We start from the raw sequence: 17402 nt of genomic DNA, 5'->3' as shown, positions 1-17402 counted from the left end.
ACCTTTCTGTCCTCACAAGCTAGATTTAAACAGGCCTTCTTTGGCTTCTGTTTAAGTCATGAGTTAAATGTACCTTAGCTGGTACAATAAACTAGCTTGGCCTCCATAGAAAACATTTTGTTGGAATACTCTGAGAATTGAGATATTATTATGCTCTTGTTTCTGCTGAATCCATGTTACTACCAATGAGATCAATTAAGTAGAATTAAATCCCTCTCCTATTTTGAATAGTGATCCAGTTCACGCTGTTTGTTCTCACACAACCTGCTTTGAAAGAGAACAGAACTCTTCAACTGGCCTGCACCTGAAAAGAATTATTTTGTGGTCAATAAAAAATCTTCAGCCCTGACTGCACAGGTACACAAACAAATGACTGAAGTTTGGGTCTTAATTGACGTGTAAACTGACTTCATTATGCACACACGTGTTTAAGGATCCTCTTCTGTTAAATTCTAATCTCTTGGTAAACTTAGCCTCAAATCATTAACCTAGCTGGGCTGCTCAAGGACTCTTTCTGCTGACACAAACAAGTCAGTCATCATTAGCCCACAGTCCCCTTACTTTAGAGGTTCTTCCACCCACTGTACACGAGTGCCTGCAAAGTCTGATTAGTACTTTCAAAAGATAAGTCAACATGACCACGTTTGCCGAGACAGAAATAGCCTCTGTTTCTGTTTCCATGTTACAAATGCAGAAAGCAGTAAACGCTTCATGTCTGATTTCTTGCAAACTGTTACCAGTCACTTGTTTATTCCCATCTACTCTGTATTCACAATTAAAGGTTATGAAACCTCCCCTTTATTTAATGGAAACAAAAAATCCCAATACTTGATGTACATTCATATTTCTTTACATTGTTTCCCAAGCATCAGATGCACTTGTATAAACTGGCCAAAGATCTAAAACCATTCTGATAAAACAACTAAAACATCCCCAAGAAAGAGGTAAAAAGTTAAAAAAAAAAACCAAACAAACCACAACACAGAGCACCACCACAGCAGTTTTACGTAAAATGCTTGGAAGTGTTAATCATTAAACTACCCAGTGGTGAGACATTCTCCAGTACCTAAGTCTATGTTTTACTCAAATATCATTTAGTGAGATTACTAATTCAAACACATGGTCACCATAAATTTTAATCTCTGCAGTAATTTCCTTGCCTGTCAGGTAATGGAATAAGGAGTAATTTTGTTGCCTATCAGGTAATGGAATGCTACAATCATTCGGGATGGATACATAGTTCTGACCTAGAGTTTTACTGCGCTGAGCTGCATGCACAAATCTGTTAAGATTGCAGTATTATGAAGGCCCAAAGAAACAGTTTCATTAATTTGTCTTTTATTAAAAGATTGCATATTAAAAGCCATTTTAAAAAAATCCAAATATTTCATAACACCTGTGACAGCAGCAAGTCCTATAATTCATAACTGGTTATTAAAAGAAAATTGCAGCACAATACAGGGGATTTAAAGCAAGAATCGGGAGGAAAAGGTAGGAGGAAAAAGATTATTTCATTTGTAAATGCTGTGCTTGAAGTCTGGGGTTTGAGCTTGATCTTTTTATTCAAGGGTGATAGTGATAGTGGTTTTATTTCATATCATTTGTATTGGAGGATAATGAAATTTGTACTGGTGCTGAGCCATCTGCTGCTTAACAATTGGGAATCCTAAAACACCAGGACGCTGCGAATGCTGCAATATAAAATGACAAGTTAGTGACAGTAGAAAAGTTCCAGGGCTAATGTCAGCAAAACACCGCTGTTTTCTCTGAAAATCTAGGCTACTGCTGGAACCAGGGCACTCTCTCCCCCACCCTGCCCTGGCTTGCAGCAAAATGACAGAGCAGATGTGCAAACATCGCTGCAGATGCAGAGAACAAAATTCATGCAAGACTGTGAAGCCTTCGCTCACAAAGCCCAGGGCTCCTGGCAATTAATCACCAAATACAGCCTGGGAAGTCCTTAGAGGAGGCTTACACACATCTTTCCAGTTACAAATGGCTCTAAGGGTAGCCTGAGTGGTACAGCTTGTTCTGGGCTGAAACACTGTGGCTCACTTAGTAAAAATGGTCAGCTGCAACATGCCTCTGTCTTCAGGTTGACTGTCAGTATTTTAGCAAAGCTGATGCCATCTCTGCCCTCACCACTTTCCCGTTTGTTACACTAAAATCTAAAACTAACATTTACATCTAAAATAAGGACATTCAAAAAAGGAAGTGTGTGCTGTGTAGTTAGGACTGGAGAACAAACCTTAAGGCCTGAATTTTTCTTTTACACGCTTTTCATATTTAGAGCAAGTAACACCTAACATAACTTCTAGAAAATGGCAATGAAAAGAAAACATGAATGTAATTCTCCAGACTGTCTACGTTATAAACAGCTAGAATTTTCAAAAAGGGTAGTCCCCACATATACTAAGATAAATAAATGTATTTCCCAATTGTGCCAAGAAGAATTTTCAATTATTCCCATGGTGAATCTTGTCAAATGTCTCTGGCAGCAGTATTTCTGATTTCAGCACCCTATGAAAACAGAGTCTGAGCTGAACACTCTCAATACTTGAGGAACGCACGAGAGCCAAATTCTGAGTTTGCAATGTATATACACCAAGTACTTTCCTTTTTGAAAAGTTCTGAAGTTCAAGGTGAATTACCCAGTGGCTTTAGGACTAGTTGCACTGGGACTCTGTTCCCTAACTCACAAGAGGAATGGTGAGTTGCTCTTCCAGTAAACACAGGCTACCTCTGTGTTCCTGCTTCTCATCTTAAAATGTTTCTTGCAATGCAATGTAGCTAACCCCTGGCACTCTACAGCTTGGCATTACAAGGCTCCTTTGGTTGTGTGCTCTCTTCCAATGGGTGGTGGGCAGAGACTTCCTCATTTGTGTGGTCTTTTCTCCCTCTGCCACCCAGAGTCCTTCTTCAAACTAGAATCTGAAAGTTCCTCTGAAAGGAAAGACAGGGCCCACTGCATTTCAAAAGCTAAAGCTTTGCTAGCTTTATTACTGCAGCTGCAACCCATGGACATATACTGGGCGGGATTAAGGGGCATAGTGGGTTGCCTTCCCCATTCTCTGCCATGAAGTCATACTCTGTGTTACGGTACAGCTCATTTAGCTTATTTACAGTTAAACAATGTTTACCTCTTCCCCGTCCTTAGCAGATCAAATCCTTCATTGATTTTAGCGAAAGGAAGTGTGTGGGTTATTAATGGATCCAGAACAAATTTTTTCTTCAGGTAGTCAGTAACCAGTTTAGGGACTGAATCTTTACTCTTCCAGCCTGAAAAAGTCCACAGACAATGGATAATGAACAACTAAATGCTTGTAAAAATAGATAAAACTCCATTCAGCTTAATTTTTAGATGAACTTTCTATAGCAGAATAGCATGATGAAATGTTGTAGCATGCCTTTACCTTTGTACCACAGAGTGCCAGCTGGAAACATGGGATGAAGTGCGGCTATTCTACATGTGACAAGCCCAGTAAATGCTTTACTGGTAGGAGGCCAGTAAAAATTTGAATCTTTACAGAATCCAAACTTTCCCCCACATTAAATACTGTTTCAACTTGTCCATTGATACATTGTCCACTAAATCACACCTCACACAAAATCCAGAGAGCTGACATCCATGTTGGTAACTAGAAACTTGATTGTCCTGTCCGTCCCCCCCTCCCCCCTTGACTAGGAGGTCAGGTGGTGGATGTGTCTCTTTTTTCTTACAAACAGTACAGTACTAGATAAAGCTGTCTCAGATAGTAGGATGCTTTTCCAGAGGAACCTAATTTGTCTCTGCTATTTTATTCAGGTATCTGAGGAACTGGTTGTCAGTGAGAAAACCTGTTGTTGGAAATAAGTTTTCTGTGGCCTTCAGCTTTGTGTTGAGTGAGCCAGGGCTTGCTGGGTGCGGGGCTCTGCTGGGAGAGCTTAGAAAGGAGAAAGAACTGGAAAGGACTGGCAAGGGGCTGAGCTGGGGTCTGACCTATGTGTAAATCAGATAGGTTTGACCCCTGATGGCCTTTAGGGTCCTGACTCTCCATCTCTCTTTTTCTTTCCCTCTTTCTATCTTTCTATCCCTCTCATTCTCTTTTTTTGCTCTTGCTCTTTTTCTCCCTCTCCCTCTCTTCCCTCCCCCTCATCTTTTCTTCATTTTCTCTTTTCCTCCCTTTGTCCTTTTCTTTTTCTCCTTTTCCTTATATTTTTTCCTCTTCTCTATTTTTCTTCTCCTCCCTCCCCACCTTTCTTTCTCTTCTACCTTTCTCTTTCCCTTTCTTATTTTTTCCTTTTTTCCCCTCTTTTTCTCTATTTTTTGCTTTTTATCCCTTCCTTTCTTTTTCTCTGCCTCTTCTTCTCTTCTCCTTCTTCCCCCCTCCCTCCCTCTCTCTTTTTTCTCTCCTCCTCTCTCCATTAACTAACAGTTCCCATAATTAATTCCCTTTGTGCTTCTTTGTCAGCAAACAGCTGTCAATATTACTTCCAATAGTACAGCCTAAGGAATAAATTTTGATATATCCCATTTCGTTCTAGTGGATTTATAAATTTTCCAAGTCAGTTAAATATCATCTTTCCAAGTCCTTACCTCCAAAGACGGACCCTTTCCAGGTGCGACCAGTGAAGAGGAGCATGGGGTCAAAAGTGATCTTTTGTGCTGCAGGGGGTACTCCCACAATCACACTGACTCCATAGTTGTATTGGCAACAGGCCAAGGCTGCAGTCTGCATTTGAAACAGAGGGACACCACAGAGTCATGCAAGATTTGCTGCTGGGGCATAAAAGTTTGAATTCCTTCTCCTCCTCTCAGGGCTGAGCTCACAATTCATTTTTTGTAACTGAAACCACATGAAACAAGTTCCATTGTATCTGCTCGCACCACTGTATCTGCTGTCATGGGTTAGGTATGTCCTAGCTTTGTTCTGCTTCCCCATTTTGTTTGGACATTAGTGAGAAGCCACTGTTGGAAAGCAGACAGTGGGCTATGTGAAATTTAGCCACCCTGGTTAGGTCAGGGGAATACACTGAAGTTCCCTTTACTAATTTTTTGAGTGTACTTCTGTCCCTGCATCTCAGTGGCAGATAGCTGGACTTAAGAGGTTTGAAGTTAGCTTGACACTTTGCCAGTGGCTCTCAGCTCCTCACCCTTGGTTCTTGGTGGGTTAGCGAAGACAGAGCTAACAAGTTAATGCCTCATTTGACCACATCTTTGGTTGCATACCATGGTTTCGGTACGGCCGATGACCTCAAAGGAGTAGTCCACACCACGGCCGGTCATTTCGATCAACACTTCGTGAATAGGCTTCTTGAAATCTTTAGGGTTGACGCAGTCTGTGGCTCCCAGCTCCTTGGCCTTGGCAAACTTGTCACTGTTGATATCAACGGCAATGATGCGGGAAGCTCCCGCTGCCTTGCAGCCCATGACAACAGAGAGGCCAACTCCTCCGAGGCCAAAGATGGCACAGGTGGAACCTGGCTCCACCTATAATAACCATATAAACATGGCATACTGTTACAGTCTAGGTAAAGTACAATGCATTTTCGTATTATCAATATGTTTTCACTTAAACCCCTTCTTGTAATTCAGACATTATCTGCTGGTAAGTAATTTGCACATGCATACCTGCTAGTGCAGTAGCCAACTATACTATTATAATACTACATGTGACCAAGATAAATTGTCCCTAAAATACATTTTTGAGACCAGGTTTTCATTACACGTCTCAGCTTCGGGTTTAGACACACTTTTTTATGATGCTTTATATTCCAGTGGTGAAGATCTGTAGTGTCACTCCACTGGAGACAGTGCCAGCTGTAAAAGTCACATTCACATATTGCTACAAATTATGAATGTTCCATTTATAAGCTTCCATGTATTCCTAGACTTAACTTACAGTAAAACAAATCAGTTCTGTTATAACATTTCTCTAGGGGTGATAAAGCTATGAGAGAAAACTTAATAGATGGTAATAAGTATTTTTACTGGATTTTGAATTGAAGACTTCTGAGTAGCTTACAGAGAAACTGAAGTAGGCAAAGTACTAGTATCTTCTTTCCACCCTGAACTGGCTGCCTGATCCACCCTCCTGGCTGCCATGCTGACAACCTGGTTGCAAGCCACGCAATCCTGAACAGACCCCATGAGATACCAGAAACACCCACCACAATACTTACCTTGGCAGTCTGCACAGCAGCCCCATAACCAGTTGAAAATCCACAGCCAATTAGACAAACTTTTTCCAGAGGAGCAGCAGAATCAATTTTGGCTACAGCAGATTCATGCACTACTGTGTATTCAGTGAAGGTACTTGTACCGATAAAATGGTGAATTGCTTTTCCTTTACAGGTGAATCTAGTGGTGCCATCAGGCATTAATCCAGCACCTGAACCAAGGCTGTTTGAAAGATGACCAGAAATAATGGCAAGTGAAATCTGTTGAATGTGATCAGTTCACATTTATTTATAAAATATAAATAAAAATATAAATAAAATTAAAAGTATAAAATATAAATTAAAACCAACTAAGGGTTGTAGGTAAGCCAGGAAAACTCACTCATTTTTACTGCACAGATTACCCTTGGTGCTTAAGCAGCTGTTGCACTCCCCACACTGTGGAACAAAGAGTGGAATAACCTTGTCTCCTAGAAATAAAACAGTAATGACAGAGGATTAAAAAGGCAAATAAGAAGCATGCAGGTACAAACATGAAGCAAGTGTGTTTAATCCCTATGCAAATGTGCAGTATGAGTGCAGTGCTGGTTTTATTTCCTTCTGCTGCTCTTGGAAGATAAATCATGTTTCTCTGTTGTAAAGGACATAATTAGGGCAAGGTTATTACAACTAATTTCCATATGCAAAATTTCTGGTGTCTTTCATAGAACTGAGTCTGAGCTATGTTATAAACCTGTGTTAGCTGCTGACATGCCCGAAGTACTCCTTCTGCAGCTGGTCCAGATAAGTGTCCTAAGAGTGATCCAGCCCTCAGTCAGCAGTGGTGACTCACCTGCACTGGTGCTGCACACAAGCAAAGCCTGCAGCAGTGTGGGCACGTGCCCTGATACTTTTAAAGTGAAGTAACTGAACACATAGACTTAAGCTTGGTCTAATGAAGCTAATGGATTATTTAGATGTTAGGAGAATGAGAAGAAGGTGCTTTGACATGACACCTAGTGCTTTGCTTTGCCTTGTTCTTGAGAGAGATTAGTTGTGTAAACTGTTTAAAAAACCAGTAGCTAATATCTAATTTCCTGTGACCAACAGCAAAGAATCTGTGTTCTTAATCCCATGACAGGAAAAGCCCTGTGCAAGCTGCAGATGTTTTTGCCAAAACCAAAAGAAATTGAATAGAAAATCTGAAAATAAATCAAGATTGGGAACACAGAAAGATTAAACAGCACGTCCTTTAAGTTATCCTTGAAAAAACTCAAAGTTGGAACATTTTCCTCTGCAATACAAGTACTCACGCATGTAATCATCTTTGATTTAAACAGGAGTTTGGAAACTCAGGACAGGGTTTGTGTTCAGTGCTGTTTCATACCTGGTTTGATGGAAGTTACTCCCTGCCCAACACTCTCCACAACACCAGCTGCTTCATGCCCAAGAATTATTGGAAAAGGCATGACCAGTCCACCAGTTACCACGTGGTCATCAGAGCGACAGATCCCTGTGGCCACAATCTGATTTAGAGAGAAGACAAGAACATTTCAGCATTTATGTCATGTCATATACAGAAGTGAAATTATACTATGTATTTGGAGGTATACCTTAATCAGACTAGATATAAGGAAGACATTTTTTACGGTGAGAGTGGTGAAACACTGACACAGGTTGCCCAAAGAGGTGGTAGACGCCCCATCCCTGGAAACATTCCAGGTCAGGTTGGATGGGGCTCTGAGCAACCTGATCTAGTTGAAGATGTCCCTGCTGATTGCAGGGGGGTTGGACGAGGTGACCTTTAAAGGTCCCTTCCAACCCAAACTATTTTATGATTCTAAGTCACTTGCTTCCCTGTAAAATCACATATGCACACAATAAACCTGCAGGTAAAATGCTTTTGGGTTTGATATTCATGATTTTCATGGTTTGTATTAGTCTTTAATCTACAAAAAAAGGCTCCTTTGTGAACACTGGCTATGCACTACTGAGCTCTATGGGGACTTTCATTGACTGGCTGGCAGAACCAATGTTTTAGCAATACAATTATATATGAAGAACAGAATAAAATAAATTATTCCTAATATCAATATATAAATATAGAAATATTAAAAGTTTATAATATTATAGAAATATTACAAAAATGACAATATAAAATAACTATAACATTATATTCTTTATAAAAACATAAACATTATATGTATTTTATATTAATTATATTCTATTACAATATATCATATAGATATGTTATAAAAGATATATTATACAATGATGTAATGTTATATAATTATAATTACTATATATTATTTACATATTTTTAATATATCTATATGTTATATATACAAAAATTTAGGCTACACATAATATTTTATATCACATTTTGGATTATTCTGCAGGTATCACAGCACTATTTCTTTTGAAACATTCAGGTATGTCTTTACTTTTATTCTGACAAATGGAGTTGTCAACCCCATGAGAGGGTTCTCCTCACTTGTTTAACGCTTGAAACTGCTCTAATATGAAAAAAGCTACTGAATTCCACTGAAAAGTTCCCAAAATGTAACAGATACTTAATACCCAGTTAAAAAAGGAAGGTCCCAGCCCTACTGAGCTATTTCCTAGCACAGATTCAAAGCAAAAGATAAGTTCTTGCTCCATGCTATAGGAGATATGGATTTTTACCTCGTACTGTAATTTTTTCAGTCTATTGGAAGCACAGGTGTCTTAGTAAACAAAAATCCCAACCCTGATGATTTTTTTTTTTTAAAAAAAGAAACTCATGATCAAATTTAGGATTTGAGGCATCTTCCATAGGAGCTCACTGAATAGTAACATTTTCCGACTGGGTCCTAAAAGTCTATAGAAATAATTCTGACAAACAGCAAGACAGAATGCAATTCATGACAGTTTGTTTAAATTTTATTTTTAATACCTTTATGCGAACTTCATGCGCTTTTGGTGGGGCAACTTCCACTTCCTCAATCGAAAATGGTTTATTGGCTTCCCACATTACTGCTGCTTTGCATTTAATAACCTGCAAACAGAGCAAAGAAAAAGGCAATGGCACTTGAATTTGCAAGTCACCACACAGTTTCTTCCATTTCTACATGTGAAACTCCTGCTCATATTTGGGGGAGGAGAGGGAAAACTATAGAAAAAAACCCAAACAAACACAAAATGCAACAAAAAAGCCAACACCAAAGCACAATGTAAGCCCATTTTCCCCCCCACCAAGATCATGTCTGACTTTGTTCACATTTCTGTCATACAAAGTTTTCAGCAACATCTATAATAGTCTCCTAGGATAACTGGATACCTTATCCATCCTCATTGCTCCTTTGTTCTTGAGTTCTCCGGTAGCAAACATTATTCAGGTACACAAATTATTCTTTGTTTCTAACTTCCTTGGCAGATTATTTTTCCGATGCTGGATTGCAGGTGTGTATTCGTATCTTCTTGGAGATGGCACACTAAATGATGCCATATATCAGGTTGTGATAAAATCTGTATTGCCTAGAACTGCCTGTGTTGGGAACTCACAAAATTGCTAAAAATGGAATTCAGAGCCTTAATACAGGCTTATGAACATTTTGTTACAGACCCAGTTCAGCCATGAGGTGGTGGCTGAGAGGACACCTATGTAAAATGGTGTAGCACTATGCAGAAGTAATCTTGAAGGAGCAACAGTCCCTTTAGTGCAAGATTATCTGTGCTAAGGTACCTTGCTTCTCAAATGGGATATTTAACTCGGGGGGGTTACTCCCACTACCCAAGACAGCTTTTTTTTTGCCTGTTAGACTAAAGTTTGCCCATGAGCTCCGTAGGCTTTGTCCTGGTGCTCTGGGCTCCTCTGATCATCTGCCGCTGAGAGGAAAATGCACTCAGAAAGAGAGAAACATTGTCCATTCCTCATCCCATGCTCTCAGAGAGAAGGTAGCCCCAGTTTCCACCCTGAAATCTCACTCCTAGTGCATTCAAAGGTAGCGGGGCCTCTCTGTCCCCGTATTCACTCTTGTTCTTCCTTGGCAATCTGTGCCCATCCCCAAGCTTTAAATGACTCCAGGCCCTGGAATATGATATTCCATGACACCTTTATAGGTGACACTCTACTTAAAAGTCCTCAGTCACTCTATTAAGTCCTACTGACTGCAAGCATTCAGGTGGCATTATCTTGAGAGGGAATGGAGGTGAATCGAGTCCATGATGCAAGAAGTTCAGCACATGTTTAAGTGTCCCGCGTGACTGAGACCCTGGGATTGAGACAGCTTAACACCAGTGTGCTGCAAAGATCTCAGGGGAAAAAAAAAAAAAAGCAATTTTTTTAGTATCAAAGCTTTTGAAGTAGAAATACAAATTATGTCTAATTATCAATAGTCGACTGGTAACAAAGAAAATAATTACTAGGAAATACTAAACACATGAAATAAAATAGCGCACTTTCAGCAGCCAGACCCAAAGTGGGAATGAGCACAACACTTGGAAAAAGACAGACTCAAGGGAGGTTTGTACTATATTTAATGTTTCACGTGTCAATTGCAGGCGTGATTAGTAAAAAATTCACAAGCGAGGCCAAAGATCATACTTTAAAGGGCCACATTTTCAAGAAAACTTACTTTAAAAAAAAAGTGTTTATGTATTATTTATACTGTATTCCACATAGCACAATAATGATTTCACAACTTGCGCATGCAAAGCACTCATAGTGTTTCTAAGACCAAAGGTAGCTAAGAACTGTGGATTGCTGAGAATGAATCTCTCCTGCAATTAGAGATAGGTTAAGTATGTATTGTTCTGATGGTTAAGTCCCTGTGAACTTTTACCGACTATAACAGAATCCCACAGATGCACCAAGAGCACACTATCACCCATTTCATCTCTTAAGGCAAGCACTAGCTGGAGTCACAGGGTTTTTCTTCTGCTCATGTGTTCTACCAGCCTTACAAGTTACCACAGCAGGGGGAGGGGAAGTGTAGAAACACACCCTTTTACAAAGCATAAGGATTATGCTGCTTGGTCACGTAAACTGCACAGTAACTCACATACTACTCCAAGATAAACACAGTGAAAACAAGGCAGTTTAGTTCTATCACAACACTACTATGCTCAGTCCAAGGCTGGGTGGAGGACTGAGCTTGGTGAATTTACCTACAAATGAACTACAATTAATTTTGCACTTGTGGTATCTCAGAGTTAGAGTGAGCTTCTCCCGCCCCTCTTGTTTTGTTTGGTTTTAGAATAGTGAAGACAGCTGGCAGTAACAGCAAATGATCCTGGTATTTTCTTTACGGTACATTCCAGCAAGGTGCATGCCTTCAGTCATTTTCCATCTTTGGGTTCCTGTCCATCAACCTGTCGTGCATGTCTCTGGGTGTATGTTAACATCTCTCAGGTAGTGCAAGAAGAAACATATACTGACTTCAGCACTGATATTAACCTACATCTCTCTTGTCACTTTCTAGCAAAGATGTAAATACTCATTCCAGTCCCAGCTCAGTACTGCATTGCATGTGATGCTTACTTTTGGTCTTCATTAACTTAAACTCCAGACTTGTTATATGCCTATTCATATTTAATGACTGTCCTAACATCAGTACAATTACACCCTGAAATTTAATGGAATATTAACAGTATGTCTTTATAATTCATGTCAGTTTGTTTTCTAAAAAAAAAGAAGCTAAAAATAGTTTAAACCACTGTGGAATCTCAGAATGGAAACTGATAGAGCTGATAAATACATTGATCTGAACTCTTACTACATTGTATCATATTTTAAACTGTCCAATCAGAGATTAAAATAGTTTGCTAGCCCTGGAGGGAGGCTATTCTTATTCTGGTGCTGTTACCTTATATTGCCTCCGTGTTTAAAAAATTAAATAAATTATTGCCTTGAAGAGTATAACAACCATTTCCTAGGATAGTGGCCTGCAAGTAAAGGCAGCTCTCCTGTACCGGCTTCCTCCTAAACTCTCATCTGTGCTATACCATCAGTACTTATGGTGCAAAGAAACTGCATTTAAAAATGCATTATTCAGCTGCAGCAAAGAAACTTTTTTAATATAATCTTTTGCTTACTTTGCCTGCCGTGCTCATGTTGACCGGTGTGTCTGTTTCGAGTCACCACCACTGATTTCTTGGGCCAAAAATTCAGTCAGCTGCAAAGCAGTTGGGTTGCTGATACAAGTCCCGTCTGATAGACTGCAAGCTGGTCTTGTGAAGTGCTCCTGCAAGTGCACTGCTCTGACCTTACAGCCAAGCCTCCCAGCTCGGAGTCCCACCCCTTAATCAGCCAAAGTGCTAGAACAAAAATAAACAACCTGTCTGCTGAAACCTTGCTCTTTACAGTGCTTCTGTCTTCCTGATTCTTCCTTCTCATGCTCTTTCCCACCCTTTTTGCATCCCATCTATGGTTGCCCTCAACATCACGGGAAGAAAGCAAAAGCCCTTGCTGGAAGCTGTCCCCTTTTTTCCACCACCTGGGAGGCTGCCTCCAAACCCATTGCTCTCAGTGTCACTGTAGAGAAAAGGGGAGAGTGGCTCTTGAATCCACAGCAGCAGGGATGCAGTGAGAACATGAAGGCTTTGCTGAATTACTTTGGTGACACTCAGAAGAGGCAAGATGATATATTAAAACATACAATTGTGCAAGCTGCTTGAGAAACAAACATTGTCTGGCTGCAGCCGTACCTGCTCCTGATGCCTTAGTTTTACAGTCCAGCTACTCATTAATCTCTTGGAATGGCTTTCAGTGAACAGTGACCAAGGACAATGTGCCAATCATGCTGATGGGAAAACAAATATCAGTAAGCCAGGAAGAAGTGCTGCAAGAAGATGCACCTTTCCTACCACGTGCACCACTTTGCTCAAAGTGCGAGTGATTGCCTGACCCGTTGGTTGCATCAACACCTGCAAGTGCAGGCTCCATCACTGGTGGCGCACCCACATACTTACCCTCTCCTGGCACAATATCCTGGTGCGAGAGAGTGGGTGGAAGTCAGCACTGCATGCCTTTGCTATAGATTTCAAGCCTCACCTATTTTCAAATTATGCCAAGCATTGTGAACTCAAGTTTTTTTTTCCCCTCAGAAACAAGCAAGAAAGAGATAAAATACTGCATATAACCTGACTAGTAATTACTAAGTACAGCACTCACAGGTTTACCTGTACGACTAATTAATTTAAGAAGGGGTATAGGAAGAGGAAGCGGGGAAAAACATGGTAGATGTATGTAACCTCAGGCAGGTACTTCAGGGACAGCGGGGCATTCTAGTGGCCTCAGAGACCCAAGTGCAGTCTGATGGGGATGCGAGCTGTTTGGCCATGGCTAGAAGAACAGAGGTCAAGAGCCCCTGCTAAACAATTTCAAAGACCCGCAGAGCAAAAGGGAGAGTCTGGCTTGAGGCTTCCTATGGAAAAAGGCTAACAGAGTCCACAGGGAGACCTGTCTCCCATCTGGGGAATGGCCGACCTCAGGGCATTCATCCATACAGTCTGCTCTGCTCTTTTGAAATTAAGTTCCTCTTCCCATCCTTTTTTTTTTTTTTGCTCATATCCAATCTAAACCTACACTGATGCAACCTGAGGCCATTTCCTGTTGTGCTATTGCTTGTGACTGGGGAGAAGACAGAGACCCCCACCTCTCTACAACCTCCTTTCAGATAACTATAGAAAGCAATAAGGTCTCCCCTCAACCTCCTTTTCTCCAGGCTAAACAACCCCAGTTGCCTTAGATGCTCCTCATAAAACTTGTGCTCCCTTCACCAGCTTCGTTGCCCTTTTCTGAACACACTCCAGTACCACAATGTACCTCCTCTAGTGAGGGGCCCAAAACTGAACACAGAATTTGTGGTGCAGCCTCACCAGTGCCAAGTGCAGGGGAACGACCACTTCCCTAGTCCTGCTGGCCATGCTGTTTCTAATACAAGCCAGGATGCTACTGGCCTTCTTGGCCACCTGAGCATACTGCCAGCTGATATTCAGCTGGCTGTCGACCAACACCTCCCAGGTCCTTTTCCACCAGGCAGCTTTCCAGCCACTCCGTACCAAGCCTGTAGCACTGCATGGGGCTATTGTGACCCAAGTGCAGAACCTGGCACTTGGCCTTGTTGAACTTCATACCATTGCTCTCATCCCATTGATCCAGCCTGTCCAGCTTCCTCTGTAGAGCCATCCTACCTCAAGCAGATCAACCCTCCTGCCCAACTTGGTGTTGTCTGCAAACATACTGAGGGTGCACTCGATCCCCTTGTCCAGGTTGTTGATAGAGATACTAAACAGAACCAGCCCCAATACCGAGCCCGGAGGAAAACCACTTGGGACTGGCCGCCAACTGGACTTAACTCCGGTCACCACAACTCCTTGGGCCTGGCCATCCAGTCAGTTTTCAACCCAGAGAAGGGTACACCCATCCATGCCGCGACTAGCCATTTTCTCCAGGAGAATGCTGTGGGAAAGGGTGTCTAGGGAGACAACATCCACAGCCTTTGCCTCAGCCACTAAGCAGGTCAACCTGTCATCAGAGGAGATCAGGTCAGTCAAGCAGAACCTGCCTTTCCTAAATCCAGGCTGACTGGGCCTTACCACCTGGCTGTCCTCTATGTGCCATGTGATGGCGTTCAAGATGATCTGCTCCACAACCTTCCTCAGCACTGAGATCAGACTGACAGACCTGTATTCCCCCAGATCCTCCTTCTGGCCCTTCTTGTAGACAGGCGTCACATCCAGCACACTGGGATCTCCCCAGTTAGCAAGGACTGCTGATAAATGATGCGAAGTGGCTGGGTAAACACCTCCGCCAGCTCCCTCACTGGCCTTGGGTGGATCCCATCCTGCCCCACACACTTGTGTGCATCTGAGTGCTGTAGCAGGTCGCTAACCCTTTCCCCTTGCATTATGGGGGCTTCATTCTGCTCCCCTTCTCTGCCTTCCAGCTCAGGGGGCTGGGTACCTGCAGAACAACTGGTCTTACTATTAAAGACTGAGCCAAAGGAGTTTAATTGATTTCTTCAGCCTTTTCCTCATCCTTGCTCACTATGTTTCCCCTGGCATCCAATAAACGAGGCTGATTCTCCTTAGCCCTCCTTTTGTTGCTGATGTATTTATAGAAACATTTTTAGTTTTCTTTTATGGCAGTAGCCAGATTAAGTTCTAGTTGGGTTTTGGCCCTTCTCATTTTCTCCCTGCATAACCTCATGACATCCTTGTAGTCCTCCTCAGTTGCCTACCCCTTCTTCCAAAGGTCATAAACTCTCCTTTTTTTCCCTGAATTCTAGCCAAAGCTCTCTGTTCAGCCAGGCAGGTCTTTTTCCCTGCTGGCTTGTACATGAGTACTGCCTGCTCCTGCGCCTTTAGGATTTTCTTCTTGAAGAATGTCCAGCCTTCCTGGACTCCTTTGCCCTTCAGAGCTGCCTCCCAAGGGACTCTGTCAAACCGCCTCCTAAACAGGTCAAAGTCTGCCCTCTGGAAGTCCAAAGTGGCAGTCCTGCTGACCCCCCTCCTTACTTCTCCAAGAATCAAAACCTCTACTACTTCATGATTGCTACGCTTAAGATGGCCTCCAACCATCATGTCACCCAGTGTAATAGAGTGTATTACAGTGTAAGAACATGTTTTTGCTTTATTCAGCAGTGGTGATAATTAATCTCTCTTGTTGTTTCTTGAGAGTACAGAGCTACAGATGCCACAGAAATTTTGCCTGCTAAGGTCATCTCAAAGTTCATAGTGAAACTAATTTTATAAATCTTACACGTGGTCCTTACAAACCTTCTAAACTGTATAGTCTCTGTGGCACATCCGAGGTAGAGGAACCTCAGATAAGCCCTGTGTTGGCAAAGCCCATGTGTTGGCACACATGGAAACTATGACTCTAACCGCATGGATTTTATCTAGATGGAAATGACAAATGATTTCTCCTGCATATTGCTTACAGTAATGACAAAATATATTGTTTGGTTATACAAAATTGGCCAGTTTAACTTGTATTTTCCCTCCAGGAATTGCTTGAAAATGGGCTTGTTACCACCTTGCTCTGAGCCCTTTTTCCCGCCAGCCAGCCAGCAGAGACTTCATGCTGCAATCCTGACACATCAGTTGGGAAATACCATACATATGGATGGCCAACCTCAAAAAGAAAACTGACTCATTGACCACACAGCTAGAGGAAACTCTGCTTCCTGACTCCTTGCACACTCCATATACCCATACATTGCCTACCTAAGAGTGAAGTGATGGCTGAGGACCTCAGAGCAGAAGGCAGGGCACCTCTGGAAAAGTGTAGGCCATACCACTATCACAGAGGATGCCTTGTCAAGTTCAAAATTTGTGAGGTGTGGTGCAATTAGAAGATTGGCAGTGTAACACAAAATGTCAGCACAAAAATAACGTATGTAAAAAAAATCCTCTAAATTCTCCCAGTAATGCCTTCAAGATATAAGACACGTTCTGTGTACTCTGCATCAAAATACATCCAAAACAATGTGACTTACCTTCCTGTAATGTGCCAACAGTTCTACAAAGCCTCAGGAGGTAAGACCTGGTGACTTGCACTTCCTGGAAAGACTTGTATCAAAATGAAGTATTTCTAGTCCAGTTTATTCCTTGACAGTTATATTCTGCTTTCCTTCCTTATTCTAAAGTTCCCATCCCATTTCCTTATCGGTCTCTTCTCTGATTCCTTTACGTTTCCTTTCCCCTCAAAACTCTCCTCATCTATTTAGCTACATGCACATCAAGTCCATGAATTTTTTATTTTTTCAGGGAATGGAGCTGAGGCCATCTGGAAATCATCTCCTTTGGCCAGAGCAGGTACCTCCAACTGGAAACACTGGGCAGTGGATCCTGTCTGCAGCCTGTGCAGGGGTAGGTGGCACGGTCTTTAGAAAGAAGGTGGTAAGAGAAAGGACTGCACATGGTGCCAGTGAGTCAACTTGCATAACTATGTTGCAGAAGCTGCTTTATTTGGAATGTTCTGCCAGATTGCTCAAGATGCCCAGGTTTGAGAGGTACAGCAGCCCTGGAATGCAGGGAAACTACAGTGCCGCCCCTTTATGACTTGCTCACACAGGCCCTCAGGCTCAACACTTTGCTCCAATACTTGCCAGAAAATACTTACCTGATCCCATCCTCTCCCCTTTTGGGGCAGTTAACTATGAAAAAATTTCTCTTTATGCTTATCTATGTATTTTATTCCTTCTTACGCAATTAAAATAATTGCTTTATCAGTTTTTTATCTCACTTCATCCATCTGAACACATGGCACTAATATT

General features: G+C 41.7%; 1 protein-coding gene across 1 annotated transcript; it reads right to left on the bottom strand.

The window, feature by feature from the left end:
* Window positions 1–1666: 1666 nt before the first annotated feature.
* Window positions 1667–12231, bottom strand: LOC309671056 (alcohol dehydrogenase 1; the record flags this gene model as incomplete). The annotated part of the gene is made up of 9 exons (XM_082482221.1): window positions 1667–1691; window positions 3141–3279; window positions 4577–4712; window positions 5210–5470; window positions 6163–6382; window positions 6542–6629; window positions 7526–7664; window positions 9074–9175; window positions 12214–12231. The coding sequence occupies 9 exons, from the start codon at window positions 12229–12231 to the stop codon at window positions 1667–1669; spliced, it is 1128 nt and encodes a 375-aa protein (XP_082338347.1).
* Window positions 12232–17402: the final 5171 nt, after the last annotated feature.

The sequence above is a fragment of the Vanellus vanellus genome (assembly GCF_965231255.1).
Source record: "Vanellus vanellus genome assembly, chromosome: 4".
NCBI lineage: Eukaryota > Metazoa > Chordata > Aves > Charadriiformes > Charadriidae > Vanellus > Vanellus vanellus.
The sequence above is the reverse complement of the archived record's forward strand: the minus strand, read 5'-3'. Positions and strand labels throughout refer to the sequence as shown.